Below are 21,381 nucleotides of genomic sequence, written 5' to 3'. Positions count from 1 at the left end.
CATATTTCATTGACTGATTTGTGGATTACTGAGAAAATGTCGTACATATTTTCTTACTGAGCAGGAAAAGTTATTGTATTGTTCCTAAACGATGTGTTAATGTGAATGAGAGTAGCATTACAAGCTGGTAAGTCTTAATATATATTTTATTTGGCTTAAAGGGCGAACTTTAACTAGCAGACCACTTACTTATTAAGTTAAGTAAACCAAATGCATGGATTATGATAAAGTTTTCCAAATAGCAAAAAGAGAGCAAATTTTCCTTAAATTATGATATTGACTTCAAATGCATTATTTACTTGGTTTTTAACGAGATAACACCTTAAATTCGTGCTCTGTAAACTTTGGAGCTCGCACGAAGTGTCAAAAGCCGGGGCAGAGCATTTTTCAAAATGACTTTTGCGTACGTCGATTTCAAATTAAACTTTGGCCTTTTATGGGTGGCAATCATAAAAACCGGGGTCACATCAACTTGCCAACTTGGCGGAATTCGTAGCTCGAGAGTTCCTAAGGCACGATTCGGCGTGACTGAACGGCATCTCTATACATATAGTGGATATATAGATGGTGGACGTCGAGGAGCAACTTGAAGGCATGTTGTTATGTCTATTGTTGTTCCACTTGTTGTTGCTGCTGTCCGGTTGATGCTGCTGCTGCTCTTACTGCTGTTGCGTTTTGCTGTCGTTCAGCCTTGACTGTCTCATCTCTCGTCTCAGGCGTGCGCTCAAACTGCATTTTACGAAATTTCACCATTCAATTGCCATTCCCAGAACAAAAACGAAAAACAGAGAAGCACAAAAAAAAAAAAAAAAATAGAAGGAAAAGTGGACAGGACGAAGGATAAAGGTTGCAGGGGCAAACAAGCAAAAAACTAGCAAAAGGACATGCGGAGCACTGAGAGTGCAATCGCATGCATGGGCTCGGCAATTCAACCGCCCCCAGCCACGCCCCACGTGCACGCCCTTGCCACGCCTGCCATTTTCAAATGCAATAACAAAAATTTTGCTCGTTTTTGATTTTCAATGCTTTTTGTTTTTTTTTTCTAGCCAGTGTGTTGTGCTGACTCTTTTAGTTTTATGCACGTCGACTGCACGAATTGGCAGCTTGTCTCTTTGGATGTCAGTCAGCCTGTTTTCTGCTGAGCCTTTTGAGAAAAGTGCCATTTAAACTTAAATATAGACATTGGCTTTTTGCAGGGGTGAACCGGGGGGGACATTCCGATTTATAAGCATTTGCCAATTGTTGTTGATTGAGTGTTTCAATGAAATTATCAATTGTGCCGATTTGGCAACCTGACTGACTTACCTTTCGATTATTCGAAAGCATTCGGCGTCGATGGATTGATGGCCAAAAAGACTGTTTTCAGTGTTGGCCAACTAATTAAATGCCCCAGAGACAATTAGCCAAATGGTTTTGTCGCATTTTTGTGTCATAATTTTGGCACAGCCGCCGTCCGGTTAGTCGCTAATGGCAAATGAAAAACTAAAATTGTTTTCATATTAACACACGCAGCCTATTCGCATAATTAGTTGGATTGGGGAATATTGCATAATGAAACTGCCATTGCAATGCAATTAAAAGCATATAAATTTTGTGATCCTCGCCGAAATTATCATTATGCAATCCGCATTGCGGGCTGACTGGCTGGCCAGCACAAGTGTACAGCACATGGTTCTATATTGAAATTAAAGAAATATGAAATTAAATTTGCATAAAATACACATAAATGCACTTAATAATAAATCTGATAAAAGGCACTGGCCGGGAGAGCGACTCATGCGGCTCATTAACGTGAATAAATTAAACATTTTTTTTTTTTCGTTGGCAAATTACAGACTTCACACGGCCGGACAAGCCGACTGACGACCGTCTGAGCCAATTTATTTGTTGAACAACTTTTAACGTTCCAGGAAAGTATTTATCGGGCATTCCGGACCAATACAAACGCATTCGGGCACTTCTTTGTAGGTCTATTTGTGCAAGGGTGACCAATTAACCGGGGATCTTGATTACGTGCACAATTTATTAAATTTCAGGTATATATTTACAGATTTACAGCAACTGCTACTACACAGCTAAGATTAATTTTAAAAATGAAAAATATATATTTAGAATCGATAGTTATCAGTTGAAGTCATCAATCACTCAGTAGTCAACAGTGCGTATGATTAATGAGGGTAAAAATAAATTACCAAATTTGTATTACACTTCAAATAAAATGATAGAAAAGAACTTAAGAAGAATTACTTATTTAAGTATGAACTGAATTTCCGTAACTTATTTTTAAAGATATCGAATTAAAAATTGTCATTGCAAATCGTTTTTACCACTGAATTATTAACTGGTCAACGGTGCGTATGATTAATAAATTATATTAAAGTCAAAAATGCTTGTCATGGCTGTCAAATGAATTCAATTTAATTTCAGAAATAATCAAATTGGATTAAAACCTCTAATTAGTTGCGAATGATGATTATTCACAATAATAAAACTGATCGTAATCCGCATTATCGGAGAAATTAAGAAAAAAATCCTTTGATTCTCAACCAATCGTTCTTGAAACTGCAAAGCGGCAGAAAAACAAGCAGGAATAATACAGATACAAAGAGCAAACAATCAATCGTTTTCCTGCCAAATAAGGACCAAGAGGACATCGTTGAAAAAGGGACAAAAAGAGGAGTGACAAAGAACAGTTGCGATAATTGCTCGTAGATGTTAACGAGACATTGAAAAAGGGTCATTCGCAGTATAAAATCAGGGTGTAAACTGAAAACGCAATGGATTGCGATTAAAGGAGTAACACTGTTACAAAAAAATCAATAATAACCAACCGTTTTGTATTAATTTCAAATATTAACTTATATTCTACGTAAAGTATTTTCCAGTTACTGGCTATGGAAGGTACATATATGTATAACGCCTTTGTGGGTACGTAATCTTTCGAAAGAACGCAAAACGAACTGGAGAGTCACGGCCACACATCATTCGTTTCAGCAATCTCAATCTCAAGTACTTTCAATTCATTTCAAATGCTGCCATTGATACACTCGAAAAACGGAAGCTTTTCCACTCCAACCGATGAAATTCACAAGTCGCATAATATTTAGAGAGCAAGGGCGCGCTGAAACAAGAAACAAAAACCCAAATGGGGGGTGGCTTTGTTTTTCCGGCAATAAATCAAGTCGGGCTGCTCGTAGGTCTGGCCCCAAACCGAATGACAGCTTATTGGCTTTGGAATCATCCAATCCAATCCGATCCAATTGACGTTGACGTATATCACATTATCATGGCAGCGGTAAAGTCATGACAATAAATGCTGCCATTGTACACGGTTTCAGGTATTTGAAGTACTTTAAACTGAATTTCAATATGGGGCGTGGTATGGGATTTTCAATCTCAAGATGGCTGATGAAAATTATGACCGAGCTAGATTTATAACTTTTGTCTAGAATGGCTTGAGTGCATCTTAAAAATTTATTCAGGTAGCAACAATAAATAGTGCTTAAAGAGCTAAAGTTGTGGAAAAACAATTTCGTCGATAATGGGTTTGATTAAAATTGAAAGATTTAATTTTATTTATGGTCTGAAAATCCTTTGTGGATTATTTTGAGATTATTTGGAGAGTAAGGAAATAGTATAGTATTATAAAGGATAGTATTTATTCTCATAGACTCGATACATTTTTCTGTTTTTCTACATTAAGACTTTGAAATATATGTGAAATTTAAGTATACTTATGTAAGATTCTAGTGAATTGGACTCAAAGTGTTGCAAGCTTTGCCCATTGACTTAAATTGTGCCTCTGGACCTAATCATTTAATTATCTAATATTTAACTAACGTTAAGAATTTTAGTTATGCAAATATCTGATCAAAATTATTAATAGGACCCACACCAAAGTCGGACTCCAATCACGGCAGTCAGGTGACTTTGGCCTGGCCCAGGGATTTATAGACACTCTGATATCTCATTTGCCATTCTGCACCCACCGTTGGCCAATCAGTGCCTAATTAACTGGCCAACTGGCCGTGAAGAGGGCATTCAAACGGATCCTGGCCGGTGTAAAATATGCAAGAGGCAATGTGTCAGGGTCAGGACCTGTCTTCATCTCCATCTCCATCTCCGTCTCCGTCGTTAACGTTTGCATTCTGCCAGAATGCCAAAATGCCAAAATGCCCGAATGCCAAATTGGTCATGCCCGAGTGCTTATCAAATATTGTCAATATGACACACAGCTGTGACATGTCCGCAAGTTGGTATGTGTTTGTGTTTCTGTATGTGTATGTGTATGTGGATGCGTATACCCATTGCATTGGTAATCGTCTTGTGGCCCCCTGGTCTTGTGTATATATTTGAAATTATCATCACTTGCTCCTGATGATGGGCTTAATTATTGCATCACCTGTTAATGGAAAAATCAGCCAGCTAATTATGCACGCATGCTGCTCAGTCAGGTTGATTTTACTACACCACCGCCACTTAATTGATGGCAAGTGTGCTGCTGCGAAAAGAGTCGAAACAAAAGTTAATTCAATCATAAAAGCGGGCTATAAACTATAAAAAATTGAGGAGACAGGGAAACGGAAAAACTCTTCACGCTTACTCATAATTCTGCATAAAGTAAATTGGGAAATGTATGATAAATGACAGGGCTGCAGATCGCAACAACAACAACAATAATAACAAGAATGCACAACAACAACAACAACGAGTGCATGTGGAAGGAAAGAAAAATTGGTCGGTAGGAAAAACCCTGTGAAATATTAATGCGCCGGCATATAAATAAAATAAGTAGTAATTGTGGCTAGTGGAGGGTTCCACCACTCAGTCCGTTTGCAGAAGTTTCCCTCGAAAAGGATGAAGGATGTTCGGTATGGTGGTGGTTATCCGCTGCCCGTTGGCCATGTCTTTGCACAAAAAGTTATGAAAATTGCATTTTAATCTGAAAACGAATTGTTTATTATTTCGCTGAGGTTTAAATTTGTTGAAATAATTGCATCGAGCGGGCGACTGTGTGGGTGGCTGTGGGCTGAGTGGGTGGCGGGGTGGTTGGGTGGTAGGGTGGTTGGGTGAATTGGTGGCGAATTGAGAGGAAACGGCAATGGAAACGGCAACAATTGGAGGTAGCCAGGACGAACGAGAACGATGGCCACAGGAATACACAACAATGCCATATACCCAAACACACATGCAGAGCGGTTCACAATTGCCGGACAAGCCAGGGGGCGGCATGGCGCAAGGGGGGCGTGGCTGGGGCAGTGGCAGTGGCTGTGGAGGGGGGGAGAGAGAGGCGGTTGGCAAGGACAGGAGCAGGGCCTTTCTCCGGCATCGGCGAACAAAAGAACGGGGCAAAATTGTGCATGTAATCAGTTTCAAGTGTGTGCTGCAAGAGGGTTATTCGAGAAAGCCATTCCGTTGCCCCACTCCCCAAACTTGCGCCCCGTTTCAACTTCCCTTTCCAGCCCCCAATCCCCCCTGCCCACCAACAGGCAACGGCGCTTGTCATCTGAAAAGTATGCAACGTTGTCGTCGTGGACGCGACTTTGTTGCTGTTGTTTTATTTCGCCTTTGCCGTGCTTGCCATCACATACCGCACATCGAGATTCGGATGCCGGTCGTTTCGGGCACGTAAAATCCAGGTGAATTGACTGGCAAATCCAGCTAGCTGGTCTAAGTGAAATAATTAACGACGCTAGCTGCACAGTGAACAAAGTGCAGCTGGTCTATGGTTCAATGGATCATGTTTTTTTTGATTAATTGAATTGATTGACTTATGCAATTCTAGTACCTAATATTATGAAAAAATGCTATGTTAGTCATATCTGGAAATATAACGTTTTGTTGTAAAATAAGCGGTACCACTGCGTCGAATCCTTTTCACTCACTCCGTACTTTCTTGCTGGTCGTGTTGCTGTTTTATGCGCAAAAATTGATTTTTATGCACTTTCCACTCACACCGGTGCACCGGCTCACACCGAAACATACACACGCACACACACACACACACAAACACGTATGAATTATTGTTCATAAAGTATATTTTATGAAAGCAACGACTCACAGCAAATTATAAGGTATTAAGTGAGCATGGATGGCGTTCGCACGTATCCGCCGTTTCCTGCACGAGTGTGTGTGAGCGCTGTGTGCACGTGTGTGTGTGAGTGAGTGCTGGCCCAACAACTTCTAGCATTACTCCACTGTTCGACAATAAGAACAAAAAAAAAAAAACAAAAAAAAAGGAAAGGGCGTTGAAAAAATGTCATAAAATATGAGTGCATGCTCTCCAAGCCCGTATTACAATAATTGCAAAATTGTGTAGGTGAAAGATTCTGAAAAAATGATTTTCCTTTAAGTTGCCTGGCAAATTGAGTAGTTGCTTGCACACACAAGCAGACACACATATTGCTAATGAAGGCGTTAAGAAAGTCCCGAGAACTCCGCATGTCGCCCCGCCGAAGGACTCCCCTCCAGAATTCTTGAGCACGGCCAGCCAATTACGGGTACGCGGTTCTCGGGCTCGTTACGCAACGTGCTAAAAATCAAAACTCCATGAAATAAACCAATTTAAAAAGTTCAAAAACTAATTTTGCGCTTAGTTTGTCTGATAAAAGAAGACGACGATGTTGGCATCGCATGCTCATACAAGACGAAAAAAGTCCACCTACCAACCAACCATCTACAAACTCATCCTCGAGTGTGTCAATGTGCTGCTCGCTGGGGTTGGCAGGGACGGCCTTTGAATCGTTTTCTGGAGGGGGACAGTTTTTTTTTTTTTTTTAAATCAAAGTACTAAGAGAAATACCTACATATTTTAAATTAAAATGTTTGCGGATGAGTGCATTTGGCTGACTATGTTTAATTTGCACTGAAGTGCGTGCATTTTTTCCATAAAACATAACAAATTGCTATTAAACGCGAGATTGATGTTTTTGTTCGTATAATTGCTTATTTTGAATTAAAAAAGAATAACACATTTAATTTAAAATTCCTTAAAAATGTTGCCTACAAAATCGCAACTTTTAGTATTCACTACAATAGTCTATTATAGAAACTATTTGTTTTTGGTTGTTTTTACAATCGGATCTCCTGAAAAGATTTCCTTGAATACGTCCTTGTCTGAAGTTGAGTGCTAGTGTGAGAATGAGCTGTAGCTGCAGCAGGTTGCTTTCGGGTTTAACACACAGCAAAACATGTAAAACTTCTGGCGTTGTCAACGCCGCTGCTGCCAGGAGCGCATTTAAATATTTAAACGACAACACGTGTGAAAACATTGCCGATGCCATTGGGCTTCAACTCCCACTCGCCGAATGTATATATACATACATATTTGTATATATACGACAGGTAAATCCGCCCACTTTCGTGCCAATACATACATATGTACACCTTAAATCGCAGAGGTCGATCGGTGAAGAGAACTGCTCACTGCTCACTTTTCACTTTATTAATTGCACAAGTTTGCAATTGTTTTTGCTGTCACTTTATTTTTATCGCAAGCGCACTCTATAAGTGAGTGTTTGTGTGTGTGTGTGTGTGTGTTTGTACGAGTGTACGAGAGTGTGTGTGTGCGTCAGCTCAAAGTTGCCAACTGCAATAATTTTTGCGACTTCAGCGATTTTTTTTGCCACTTGAACGCGTAGAGACAACCCTCAGCATTTGCAGCGGCAGCCACTCAAGGTGGAAGGACCCCCCTGTATTTTTATCCCCATACCGCCCTTAGTAATATTGTAGCATTTGTCTTTTAGTGGAAATCTCTTTTTGAGTGTCTCTCGCCGTGGGTAGGAGGAAACGCAGCCGGAGGGAAAGAAAATCGTGGGAAAAGGAGCCACAGCATACACATACAGATCTAAGCAAAAAAATAGTTCGAAAAATTCTTAAAAAAAAAAACTATAACTTACATAAACTTACATAACTAAAATGTGTGGGTTCTTTCATCAATTTTCTTATTGGTAAATTTGATCCAAGTACAAAAGACTGATATATATATATAAATATATATATATTTAAGCCAGCGGTACGAAAAACTTTTTCGGACCTAGTTTTTGAACGCATTTTTTTCGAATTTAAAAACTTTTATAGAATTCGAAAGCTTTGACAATAATAGCAATTTGTATTTTTTCCATTACCTCATTTATCACATATGCATCCTGATTTCAATTACTTTTTCATTCATATAATTCAGCTCTTTGACGCGAGTACAAAAACATTTTTAATTGATTTTAAAGCTGACTTTCCGTTTTTTTTTCCGAAACTTGTTAACGTTGCTATTTTTTCGTTCATATCTGTACATATATTTGCATATAAATGCTTGGCGGCATGGGGCAAAAAGCATTTGCATGTGAAAACAATTGTAGCAGCACCACACCTCCTGCCTCGCCATGAGCCATAAAATAAATAGCCAAAATGGTAATAAGTTTAGACGTAGACAAAAAAGTTCAAGCCAAATGAAAAAGTGCAGCGGATTTGGTTGCAAAGCTTAAGCTGTTGTGAAATATGTGTGGCATGCTTTTAGGCTGCATTGCCAAAGAGAGAGCGAAGTGGTGGAGAACGGCGGCGATGAGTGGGGAAAAAGCGGAGAAATGGGGAAAGGGCGAGAGAAAAAGAGAAACAAACAAGTTGGCAAGAGAAATGAAGCACGCACAAAGCCAAACAAATTTGATTTGATTGCTTTGTCAGAGCGGCAAAAAGGCGGGAAAGCGGGAAAAGCGCGCGGGAAAAGCGGTGTACACTGTACATGGGGATACATGGGGGATCACAGCGTGATAACCCCGGCTTGCGGTGTTTTATGGCGCCTCCTTTTTAATGGCTTAATGCTGCCGCCCAACAAATATAAAACAATTCGCATGCGACGCTGCCATCTCGCATTGGCAGCTAATTTCAGTTTATGTGTGTCATATTTCTTCTTACACAGCCACACACACACACACACAAGCGCATTAAAAGCCAAACCAGCATGACCCCCACTCGAAGATTCCACCTGCAGCTTCATCTTCCGCTTAACTTCAACTTCAGTCGCAGCTTCATCTACCTCCCCACCTACCTGACCCCCCAGACCGCCCGCCCCACTAACCCATACCCTTTGACACGCCCTGGGCTGCCATTAACATTTAAGTAAATTGATCAGCACATTTAAATGCGATCACGATGATGATGGCGAACCACTGGGTCCAATTAGTGGCGTGCTGTGTGCCGTGAGCTTTGAGCTGCTGCTGGTAGCTACACGGTGAAAAAAAGTAGTATATTCATTTAATTCAAATTCATTTAATCAAAGAAATGCTCATCTTACAAGTAAAACATGGACAATGTATCCTTAAGCACAAGGATAATTATTAATTTATATATCGATATGATTGGACAAATCATTTATGACACAAGGAACAGAGATGATGCTGAATGAACAAAGAAAATAAATAATATGGTTTCTAGTTATATAAATTAATAGCTTTCAAGGAGCATATGACTGTAGCTCAAAATATTTTGTAATTATTATCAAGGTATTATCTTGACTAGCAAAGAATAAATTTTTGAGTACAAATGCATATTAGCTAAACCGCTCTTAAATGAATGAGGTATCTTTGAGTTATAGAAACTATAATCCATTATTGTTAATTAGTGTCAGCCTTATCTCAAACCTTTTAACTAAGGCATTTTTTGGTCAGTGCACCGCTTGGCTGCTGGGTGGAATGCAATGCTCACGACAGCCAACGTGCATTGAATATTTGCATATAAATTTCGGGCGGGAAAACACATAGTTTTGGACTCGTGGAGCGGAGCAAGATATGTGCGGCTTTGGAGAATATGGCTATATGTCTGAATACATCGCTAGTCCCAAATCTGGTGGCATAAATTTCTATGGGTGGCCAGGGACTCGGGGAGCAGGGACTGGGATCTGTTCGTAAATGCGGCGCTGATAGTCAACATATTGGATATAAATTTAGACGAACGTGACACAACTTAAGTCATAACCTAAATAAATATCACGCAATAATGAGGGACATTTGCGACAAAATAACAAAATAACAAAATATCACTGAATACAAGAGAACATGCGCCTGGCTCGACCCGAAACGGCGATGAAAAACAAGCAAAACGATGCCCGCGCCTGGCCTAATGTTTGATCATTTTGTTTGGCAATTTATTTTATTGGTTATTGCATTTTAAACCGAAAAAAAAACCAAACCGAAAATACTCCACGGAACACGCACACTGCTGCCGTTTGCTACGTGCGTCTCGCCATTTGTTTGTTTTTAATGGAAATCATTTTTGCATTTAACAACATAAACAGCCGGCCTCCTCCAAAATCCCGAAAGTGAGATGCTCAGTCAGTCAGTCACCCAGTCGCCCAGTCGGAGCAGCTAAAAAGTTCAGATTCGGTAAACAAACAAAAGATGTGTGGGGGGGTGCGATGCCGATGGATGTCTGGCCATCTTATTATGGTAGAATGTCGATGGCAGCTGCACCTGTCATTGCTGAAATAAACGATAAACAGACATGGAGTTTTAAATTCTCCACCAAGCACCACCCACCACCCACCACCCACCTACCAACTCACAATGGCCACGAAATTTATGTTTGGGATCAAAAAGTTCCCTAACCTCTGAACTGTGCAGGTGTTTGGAAACGAAATACCTCAGAGATGGAGGAGGTGCTACGAGATTTATTGGCTCGACCAAAATATTGATGAATAAATTATCAAACGGTTATCGGGCCTATTGATAGACGAAAGGGGAAAATAATTTCCAGATGAGTGATAAGATCTGTGGGTAACCTCATTTTATAGCCATTAAGATACTAGTTTGTCTGGTTTTCATGGTAGTACACAGCTCAATTTTATGGTTACAAACAAACTTTTTCAGAAGCCAAATTAATGATATATTGTTACTCCTGGTTATCTATAACTATTTCTAGTTTTGTACAATTAAATATTTCCTTAAATTCGAATAACTTTAAGCCGGCAGTTTCACTTTAAATTGCAGTCCATTTTGTCCGACCATTGTTTGTTGCTTTAAATCCATTAATATATAAAATATGCATATTTTATAGGTATTTATAAATGTGCATTCGAAATGATGGTCCTAACAGAGGAATTATTCACGTTTATTTAGGCAATTAGCTTTGATAACCTCTGCGATGTGTTTGTTTAAGAAACTGAAAATGTGCATCGAATGTCAAAGCAAGAATAATTACAAGATGGTTGATAAATATCGAAAAATGATACTTTTCTAAAGATTTTCGATTGTTTGGAAAACGGTATTTGTCAGTGAAAATCTTTATTGGAATCTTTTCCATCAGTACTTCAGAACTTTCACGCTTTTCTTGCCAAGAATCCCTTTGGATGTCACGGCTTAGCACCTCTCTTGTCAGACATCAATATATGTGATTTATTTCGGTATCTCCAGCACCGTAACACCTCCGTTTAGCCTCCATTAATTCCTCAATAATTTATTATGAGAGCAATAAATATATGCTTTTTTTTTTTATGCCTATTCGTGTTTTCCCATCCATGGTGCGTCTGTCAAACGAAACGCAACGCATGTGTCTGTGTGGAAAAAAGTGATTTTATTTCGAATCTCGTTTTCATGGCTGGGCCACACATAATTCCATAAAATGACAGAAACATGTGTACAAATTTGTTGCCACAGACAGACTGAGATATCTACGCAATGTAACTACATTTGTTGCATCGCCAGTTGGCCATAAACAAATTCGAGGCGAATCTTCGAGCCATTCTTGTCTGCTTCGGCTTCAGATACAAATACAAGCGTACATGTGCATTTGCAGATACAGATACAGATGCAGAAGCAGAAGCAGAATGGAGATGCAGATGCAGAAATGCAGAGCTCCAGCTTCAGCTAAGCTGTTTACTTAAAGCCGGGGGCTAAAAGTGGGTCGTTTGCCGGTCGACTGAAGGCGGCTGGGAAAACTACTACTATGAATACTACGACTACAGCCACTACTATGACGATGTTGGGTCTTAAATGTAGCGAAACTAAGCTCAATTTACAGTTCAGCAAGCTTTTGATTGCTGGCTGATGTGTTTATTTGATTTTAAATATGCCGCTTAAATATTTTGACTCTTTATCAGTGGGCATTAGTTCACTATGCTGCTTCCGTTGCTCCGTCATTGTTTTCTTTGTCGAAACCCGAATCGGAGCGTTTTCTCAAGTGCCTGGGTAACTGGGTAATCGGCTTAAACGCCTTCTTCTCGTTTATGGATTTTCGAGAGCGCACATTTAACAAATGATTACAAGCAGTGCAACAAATTGTTAAAAATAAATTATCATTTTATTATTATTTAAATGCCGAGCGGAAACCGAGACCAGCTGGCACCATTTAAAGCGGAACGTCAGGGCCATAATTTAGACCCGAAAAAGCGTCGAGGAAAAGTGTGAAAAAAGAGTGGAAAAAATCGACCTAAACGATGCGCACTTTTTACACTGCAGTTTTCCGAGTGTGCTGTATGTGTGTGTGTGTGTGTGTGCGTGTGTGTTGGTGTCGTCTGGAACTACAAAAGACCGCATTGTGTGTGATTTATACACCTTAAGCTTCGATGAACGCTATTACACAAACAGGCAGCGTGGAGTTAGAGGTGTCCCAGCTGCCCATTTTTTCTACTCCCTTTTATTTGGCAAGTTGGCGCATAGCCACCAGACAAAGCGGCAGACGCCGACGTTTGGCGGCGGCAATGAAGCCATAGCCATGAAATGGAAATGCATTCAAGTGTGTTTAAGCCGGTGCAGCTTCCCGCCGCCCCTGCCTGCGATCGCTCCCCCTTCAGGCCAACACCCACTCCCTTCTGGCCATGGCCAAATACGTATGCGACTTCAGATAAGACGTGCTCGATAGAGTCCACAGAAAAAATGAACTCATTTTACGCCTGCATCTTTGTGACTGTCGAGCCAACCTTTTCCCGTCCCGCTATCTATTACTTCGGACACTGAAAGAAATAATAGCAATAAATCATTAAGTTTGAAATACGAAGTGCATACTTCACATATTTTATACAAAACAAATATTCAGTACATATTCCCGAATATAGATTTATGATTTATTGTTCAAAAATTCTACATGTTTTAATAAAAACTTTAAAAGTAAATTCCTCAGATAATAGATTGCCATTTATGTGTGTAAGAGAGCTGTTTGCTTAGTTCTTATGCACTTTTCTTTCAGTGTGGCTGTGTGTGTAGCCGGTTGACGTTAACAAGCACAAGCGTTCGACGGAATTGAAAAAAACCGTAGGAAGGAGTTTATCAAGTCAATTGAGACCTGCGACAAAAGACCAAGCACGGCAACAACAGTCGCCGCTCGTAAGCAGCAGCAGCAGCAGTTGCAGCAGTAAGAGGCAGCATCATCATCAGACTGCTTTTGGTTGCAATGTCTGAATCATCAGCGTTTGGCAGCATTGTCGTGTGCATGTCGTCGGTATCTTTATCAGTCGAAGAAGCAGGCTCATAGAAGCAGCGCCACAAGCTGTGGATGAAATGCGGAAAAAAATGCTGGGCGACAATATCATCGTGGGTTGGGGGGGGGGGGGGGTGAGGAAATCCTGGCTGCAGTTTTCCACTCGCAGATTGGCGGACAAAGGCGAGACACAGTAATATCGGAGTGGAATCTAATTTGCATGCAATACGATTTTTGATAAAAGCTTTTACCCCAACATCAAATAAAACGACAATGCAACAGCACACTTCGGAGTGCACACTGCAGATGTGTCCGTGCTCCGCCCGCACTCGACTATTCATAAGAATAACAGCCAAAGCCAGATAAGAAAAGCCAAAGACAGATATAGATTGGGTGGCATGGGATGGGATGGCGATGGCAGTTGGGGGTTTTCCTTGGGGTGGCGATGGGGAATGGGGATTTTATGGGTATGCTTCTCAAGGCACCCCGATGGCAATCAAAAAGTGCATTTGCGTGTGCCGTTGCCGCTCCGCCTCGAGCTGAGCATTCGACTAACCCAATATTCGAGCATTGCAGCATCTGCATGCGAAAGTGCACGACGGCAGGTAACTAGTTGCGACTCCCGGAGAAGTGGCATGAACTGCAAGTCACAATTTGACACATGATCCATGGCATTGTCGTGTCTGACACGCGTTTTATCTCCGCTCTGGGAATCTTTCGGATGCTGTGCGGAGGGATGGGCGTGGTCGGTGGCAAGGGGCGGGGCGGAACAGTAGGGGCGTGGGCGTTGGCGTGCACACGATGATGTGCATGCATGCGCTTTCCTAAATGATTTCCAAAGAATTTTTATTGGTGAAAAATAAAGGGGAAAGAAAAGCGAAAACACACGCGACAGGCAGCAGCGGAACAAGAAATGTAGTCAATTTAATTTAAAATTAAAATTTATTGAAAATAGTCAAAAATATTAAAAAAAAAATTAATTTGATAGTTAAAGTAAATTTTGAGGAACGATTTTAATGATTTTTATTTTATTAATGAAATTCTTAAAATGATTCAAAATCACACACTATATTTTCTTTACAAAAATCAAAAAAATTATAAAAATAAATATTACTTAAAATATGCTTGCATGATCTTAAGCTGCGCTTAATGCATAAAATGCCATACAATTTTCTCAGTGCAATCAGCACTATGCAACAACAAAAACCAATGGAAAGGGGTGAGGTGGGTGTAGGAAACTTTATTGGCGTCTTCAAATTGTCAACTCGAAGTTCCGAAGTGTTTTATTTTATGCTTTGTTTCTCATATTTTCCGATGCCTTTTGTTGCCCAGCCCGTTGTTTTATCGCACATCTGTAAAAGGGCTACGCCGGCTCTCAGTTTCAGTTTCAGTTTCAGATTCGGATACAGCATGAATGTACGCACATGTATATATGGACTCTATATGTCGGATGGCCAATGGTTATGGGGCCATTCAGCTGGAGTTGAAGTTGAAGTCTATGACGATGGCTTTTTATTATGCGCATTTCGGGTTTTTATGCTTCGGTTTCCGGCATGTTTTCGTACACATATCTAAATATCGTACTTAAACGTTTACACATGTGATCGATGCGGGGGTGACTGGCAGCGAATTGAAATGGGGGACCCTTCCCCTTTTCCCATTTCCCAATCCTCTCCCTCTTCCCCTATATTCCCCTCAAACATTTAGCCAGCTTGGTGTCCAAGTGTCAATATTTTCCCCCCCCGGGAAAGGGTTTTTAATGATGTGGCTGGCTTAATGGCCCATCAAATGGATACGTCAACACTTTGCCCAGTGTTTTGCAATGCATTCGATAATGCTTCGATGTCCATTAAATCAATCATTATTTGTCTTACTTTATGCTCATAGCCAAAAGGGGGATGGGTGGTAAAAAGTCGATAAAAAAATAAGTAAATTAATCGCCTTGTTTGGAGTTTAGAAAACGGAAATCTTTCGATCATTGCAAAATACTGTGATTAAAGTGTTCATACTTTCAGGTATGTTTTTTATGCATTTGAGAAAGCTTACGTTCATTGTGCAATTGAATTATCTCTGGCATACATAATGTTTTTCTATTTAAGCCAATGATATGTGTATGTGGTTAAGATACACCATCCGGGTATAAATTGCATGTTGCATCTTGAGATATGATTTTAAATTTTCTCTGTAAAAGGAACTACGATTGGATGTATATTTTTGCTACCGTAATGAAAAAAGCAGGATATTTAAATGAGATTGCGGTGCAGTTCCTTCCAGTTTCCGAGAAGGGATGCAAAAACCAACTCGGAGAATTGGGAATACTTAAAATTCAAAGCGAAATAAAAACTTTTCTTTATGGCCGCAATTATAATTCGATAAAGCCGCAATCTTCGAAACGCACGCAATGGGAGACCAAAAGAGCCAATTGGCATGACATTCGGAGGGAGTCGAAAACTTTAACCTGGCCAAATGATATTTTCGTTGGCAGTTGCGTGCACCATGTGTATATGTGTGTATGTGTATGTGTATTGTGACTGTGATTGTGTTGGCCAAGTTGGTCGGATTGCGTTGGGGATGCTGCGGGTATCAGCTACAAAAACTGCCGCCAAGTTCATAACGAGCAATACTTTTTTATTGGCTTTTTCCCAGCGCCAAGAACCCCTAAGGCAACTAAAAAAATTTACATTTTTATTAAAATCTCCTCTTTTGGCAGCCGAACTATATGTACTTGTATGCACATGTGTGTTTGTGTGTGTGTGTGAGTGTGTATGCCACAACCATGGGCTGAATAAAATTGAATTCGACTGTGATTTTGGCCAAAATGGCAAAAGGGCAAGAGCAGGGCGTGTTGGGGCCAAACTCTAAGCCAAGCACAGATAGCAAGTGAAGGCATAAATTGGTATTTATTGAACAATACCAGTGCCCCCGGGATACTTAATTAGGAGCGTGCAATGTGCTTTCGAGCTGGGGTGAAATGCTCAAAGGTAAGCGGCTTACAAGCTGTTGTGTTACCTGCCTTGTCTTCCATCAATCTCAGCCGAATATGGCTATTTTGACAGATACACGGACATAAAGAATATATACTGGAGTTGTATTGAAAATATGGATCTTTCGTGCTCACTTAACCATTTGTTTACCGCCTGTGGTTATGTGTTTTCTGAATGCAACAAATTAACTGAAAACAGAAACTTATTTACAACATGATTCCTAAAAAACGTTGTAGCTTTGGTATTTTTCAAGATAGATTCGTCCATTTCTAGGATGCAATTTTTGTTGGAGCGAGTTTTAACAAATTGAGAAGGCGGATGAAACATAACTAATGGTTTTATCAACTGCATTTTTTTTTATTACCGCATTTAAAATTTATATTAGCATATAAAGTAATTCCTTCAAAACTCCAATATTTGTTTTCTGTCAACGAATTAAAATTTATTATTACCAAGATGATTTCCCACCGTGTAAATATTGGTCGCTTTCCACACGAAAAGACGAATGAAGAACGGTGACTCTAGGGTTTTCGCTGCGAGCCCACAGCTGCTAGAATTCATTTCGAACTTTGCAATATATCTACATGTATATGTATAATAAATTTCCATTTGGCTGTGTTAGCGTTACGTTAACGTTTAACCCCACGCAACCCGGCAGGCGCCCATGCGGCATGAGGCATAAGTTCAAACTGGTACGCGCCGCCTCAAACATGTGTTTATAGATGCCATGGATGCTGTGGATGCTGTGGAGCTGCCCCGTTTTTTCTCTTTCTTTTTTTTTTTTTTTGGTGTGGGTGCGCTTTGTTTACATATTATGTACATATTTTTTGGCCTCTTGTTTTGCACGCCGTCGATAAGAGCGGCCCCTTCGTTGGCCCACTGCCCCCTGGCCCAGCATATCCTATGCGCGCTTATCAAAAGTTTCCCAAGCCCAAGCTGTTTACTTCAGCAACAATCTGCTGCCAGAACGGCGAACCAGACTCGATTCCAGTTCAGAACCCAGTCCAAGAATCAGTCTGGGTTCCGCTATCCACACGCGGAGTGAGTTTTCGGCGCTTAAAGTGCTTAAGACCTTAAAGCGAGTTTAATGCGTGGCATATACCACGGCATATACATACCATCGTCATCTTTGCGGGGAAAAGTCTGCGGCATAACAACTGCTTCCGAAATTGTAAATTCACAATGCGGCGCGCATCTCGATTGATTCCGTTCGGTTTCGTCATCCTGCTCCTGATTCTTCTGCTCCTCCAGCCATCGACAGACGGCCACACACGTAAGCCATTGATTATGGATATATGCACATATAATATATATGTATGTATGTACATCTGCCCGCACATGAAAAAACCAAATGTCTTTGTTATATTGTATTCCCTCCGTTGTTGCGAAGCTAACTTCTTTCAAATGTTGTGGGAGCTTAATTGGCCAGTGATGCAAAAAATAACAATCTCAAATGGATGAGCAAGTAAACAGTTTTCTGGCCTTTGTTTTGGGAACGTAAAGAAAGGATGCTTGATGTAGCTTTAATGAAGTACATTTAGTTTAAACTGATTTGGCCAAGCCTTTTACTGGAAACCATTGAACAAAATTATATGATATTTAAGATATATACGATGCAACTGATATCTAATTTATGTTACGTTTATTCCCTGATATTTTTTTCCTGTGCTCGATGATCCTCTGTGCTGAAGTGGGCGCCAGCTGCCAGACGCCCGAGAAGAGCGAAGGACGCTGTGTGCACTTCAGCTCCTGCCGGCTCGTCTTGCGTCACTATGCGATGTACAAGGAGCACATGCCGCCAGCGATAATGCGATTCCTGCAGAGGGTCCGTTGCAAGCCGAAACGCGAAGGCGTAAGTTGCGGGGATGCAGGCCAATAAAAGTGTCTGGGAAGAACAATAACCCGTCGAATGGGGCTCTGAATCTAATGAAATTTCGCCTTTATTGCCTTTCTCTTTCATTCACATATGGAATGCGACGCACATTTGTATTTCTCCCGTGGCAACAACACATCAACAAAGTATCATTTGTGCTGCGAACTCAAAGATGTGATTCCCGCGAACGCCAACTCCAAGTTGAAGTAAATCAACTTCAAAGTGCCTCATGTGCGTGCGAGCGAGTGTGCGGACTTTGATCTGCTAAATCAGTTGGTAGCTTTTTGTTTGGGCCCATAACCGAAATGTTATGGCCGCGTGCGGCATCGCCTTTAATTATAATGTGTACACGAATTATGTATTAAGTGCGCCTTTCGCCAGTCTCGCCAAGGCAACAGATGCTGGGACATAATAAAAAATAAAAAGTTTAGCCTCAATCTTGACAGCTCCTGCTCGAGTTGGTTCTTGTGTATTTAAAAGCATAAATAAATTTGAACTTGCAACACCTACTGCCTGGCGTCTGTCAGTAGTCGGGCATCGAAATAAATATTTGAAATACATACAGTATTTATTCCAATTACAATTCTGTCAAAAAGATACCTTCTGGACACCTAAAACTCTTTACCTGCCCTCACCTAAGGATCTTCATTTTAATATTTACTTTACTCGAGTGTTGGACTCTGAACTTTTGCTTGTTCAATGTTTAAATTTTCCTCTTAGAAATAAACAAGGGTTTCCATTACACAAAAGCCGCCCAGCCAGAGCAGTTCATTCGCTGTTATTTAATTTTGATTTATGCTCGTATCTGGTGTTGAAACAGCCCTCGGTATTCTCGGCATCCTTTTGCTCGCCCCGTGTGCTCGCCGCATTAATGTGCTACATTTTAAGTGACATTCGGGAGACGGTAAAAGGCCGTCTAAAAATCACGCAACATTGAGATGATTTATGCGGAATAATTTCAGTGTGTAAATGAGGCAGACTCTGGAACAGGCAAGTGACCAGCAGTGGTTGTGGCTCTCGGCTGGTTGCTTTCGCCAAGAAGTTGCAAGTGGGTTTGGTTTTTGGTCTGGACTACTCAGAGGTTGGGGCGTTGAAAAGTAGACACCTTGTGCGCGCACGCTGCTCGAATTTCAAGCCGAGGCTTTGGGCTGCAGCTTAGTTTTTAGCTGATGTTGCTGCCGTTGTTGTGCTGCTGCTGCTGATGCTGTTGTTGGTGCAACATGAACGCGGCTGAAATTGCAGACAGCGGGCAGCAGATGATAAATGGCCTGAAAACACATTTGAGCTCTGCAGCTCGCCTTCTGTAGCCGCTGATGCTGATCTATTAGACAAACGCACGCCCAAGGCGTCTACATGGCCACCACACATCTCCTCCTGCTGCCCCACCATTGGGCTATTTATGGAAAGTTTACCCCGAGATAAAGCTGGAAAAACGGCAATTTCCATGATTATTTTTGTCGCTTTTAAACTAAAAATTTCTAGCTGTCAGAAATTAAATGGGTGGCATCAGCTTCAGCAAACATGTTTAGGCCAAATGCAGCTGCACCACTCGCGCCGGCTTTAGTCTTTAGTCTTTAGTCTTCAGTGTTTAGTCTTCAGACTGGGCTCTCTGTGTTTGCATTGTTGGTGGCTGTTGGTGGGGCTGTTGCTGCATGCCGCATGCCTCTTGCCGCATGTTGTTGTTGCTGCGGTGCAACAAATGTTGTTAACAAGCATATTTTGACAGCTCAACAAGATGTTGCAGATGCGCGAACAGCAACTATACAGATGCAACAGCAGCAACTGCTGCAGCAACGAGGCCATCTGCATATGATGCCTGCGTTTTAGCTGCCATAAAAGGCGAAACAAAAGCAAGACAATCCATGGGCCATATACACACTATACATACATATATGCATATATATATATATATATATATAGGGGGTGACTATGGGAAAGTTGTGGCTTTCTACTCTATATGCTGCATAAGGCTTTTGCCACCAGCAATTGAAGTTAGTGAGGCGGAGAGTCCATTGCATGCATATGTTGCTGTTCTTTCTACAGCAGACTACTTCAGAGCATAAAATGTGGAACATATTGTTGCTGCGACTGCATGGCAGACTTGTTTTTAAAAAACTATTTTGTGTGCATTTTATTAAACATTGCTGTGGATTGAATAAAACACAAAAGCTCCAAAGGAGCCAGAGGAGCGAGAGGAAAAGGAAACGGAGGCAAGGCATCGCATCACACGGCCACATCTATTTGCTAATTGCATTTCGTTGTTGTCGCTACGGTGTTTGTTGTTCTGCGACCGCACACCTTTCAGGCGCACTGTTCCGGTTTCTGCCCCCCGCACACCAAGCAACCATTATAGCCACCATCCACCTGTCACCTTGGTTAAATATCGCTTTGTTCTAACTGTCGCAACTGACACATCCGAATGTCTTGTCCTTGTCCTCGCCGCATCACATCGCATCGCATCGCATTGCATTGGACATCGCACAGCAACACATCACATCACATAACATCACATCACATCAGTTCGCATCGGGAAAGTGGGAAAACTGGGGGAACCTATGGAGAACCGGAGTTGCAGTCACTTCACTTCGCGGCTTGTCTATCACCTGGCCAAGGAAAATGCAATTAACGAGCGCCATCAAAAACGGCAAATGCCTGCGAACTGAAAGGCATCCAAACAAATGGCTGGCAGAGTGGCAAATTGCTTTACATATTTACATGCCAAATGAGAGCAGTGAATGTGAGCTAAATGCGCAAAAAATGTGCAATCTAACTCATTTCTTTTCGGGCTAAAATCCAATTGAAGTATTTTTGTTCTTAAAGGACAAAGTGGCAAAATGCAACCACAATTTTACATCAATTTAGTTTGGGTTAAACAAAACCCTTTGGCATTCTATTGTTTAGAACGATCAATTATGTTGCTCCATGGAGCACTATGGTCTCAATCAATTATTGTCCCAATATCTTTTTACTTTGTGCATTTTGATACTTGAATTGCCTCGTGTGCCATTCCATTTCCACAACGAAGCACTCTTTTAGCCAGGCTTTGTCTTGTCTTCATTGCCGAAAGTACAGAATGCCATCGAATTGACTCGGTTTGCTTCCAAATTGCTGAAAAATTCAGCT

General features: G+C 41.0%; 1 protein-coding gene and 1 long non-coding RNA gene across 2 annotated transcripts; one reads left to right on the top strand and one right to left on the bottom strand.

The window, feature by feature from the left end:
• The first annotated feature begins 17,382 nt into the window (after positions 1-17,382).
• Positions 17,383-18,817, top strand: CG31337 (uncharacterized protein). The gene is made up of 3 exons (NM_169526.3): positions 17,383-17,658; positions 18,077-18,237; positions 18,406-18,817. The coding sequence occupies exons 1-3, from the start codon at positions 17,568-17,570 to the stop codon at positions 18,466-18,468; spliced, it is 315 nt and encodes a 104-aa protein (NP_731817.1). The 5' UTR covers positions 17,383-17,567; the 3' UTR covers positions 18,469-18,817.
• A 1,651-nt stretch (positions 18,818-20,468) lies between these two features.
• lncRNA:TS26 (long noncoding RNA: testis-specific 26) lies at positions 20,469-20,870 on the bottom strand. Its single transcript, NR_156784.1, has one exon. It is a non-coding gene; the product is annotated as a long noncoding RNA: testis-specific 26 (long non-coding RNA).
• Positions 20,871-21,381: the final 511 nt, after the last annotated feature.

Source organism: Drosophila melanogaster, chromosome 3R (genome assembly GCF_000001215.4).
Source record: "Drosophila melanogaster chromosome 3R".
Classification (NCBI taxonomy): Eukaryota; Metazoa; Arthropoda; class Insecta; order Diptera; family Drosophilidae; genus Drosophila; species Drosophila melanogaster.
Note: the sequence above shows the minus strand (reverse complement) of the source record. Positions and strands in the feature narration are given on the sequence as shown.

Coding starts and splice junctions, on each gene's coding strand:
- CG31337 (NM_169526.3), top strand. CDS start 17,568: ATGCGGCGCGCATCTCGATTGATTCCGTTCGGTTTCGTCATCCTGCTC. Junction 17,659..18,076: donor ATCGACAGACGGCCACACAC/GTAAGCCATTGA, acceptor TCTGTGCTGAAG/TGGGCGCCAGCTGCCAGACG. Junction 18,238..18,405: donor GCAAGCCGAAACGCGAAGGC/GTAAGTTGCGGG, acceptor ACATCAACAAAG/TATCATTTGTGCTGCGAACT.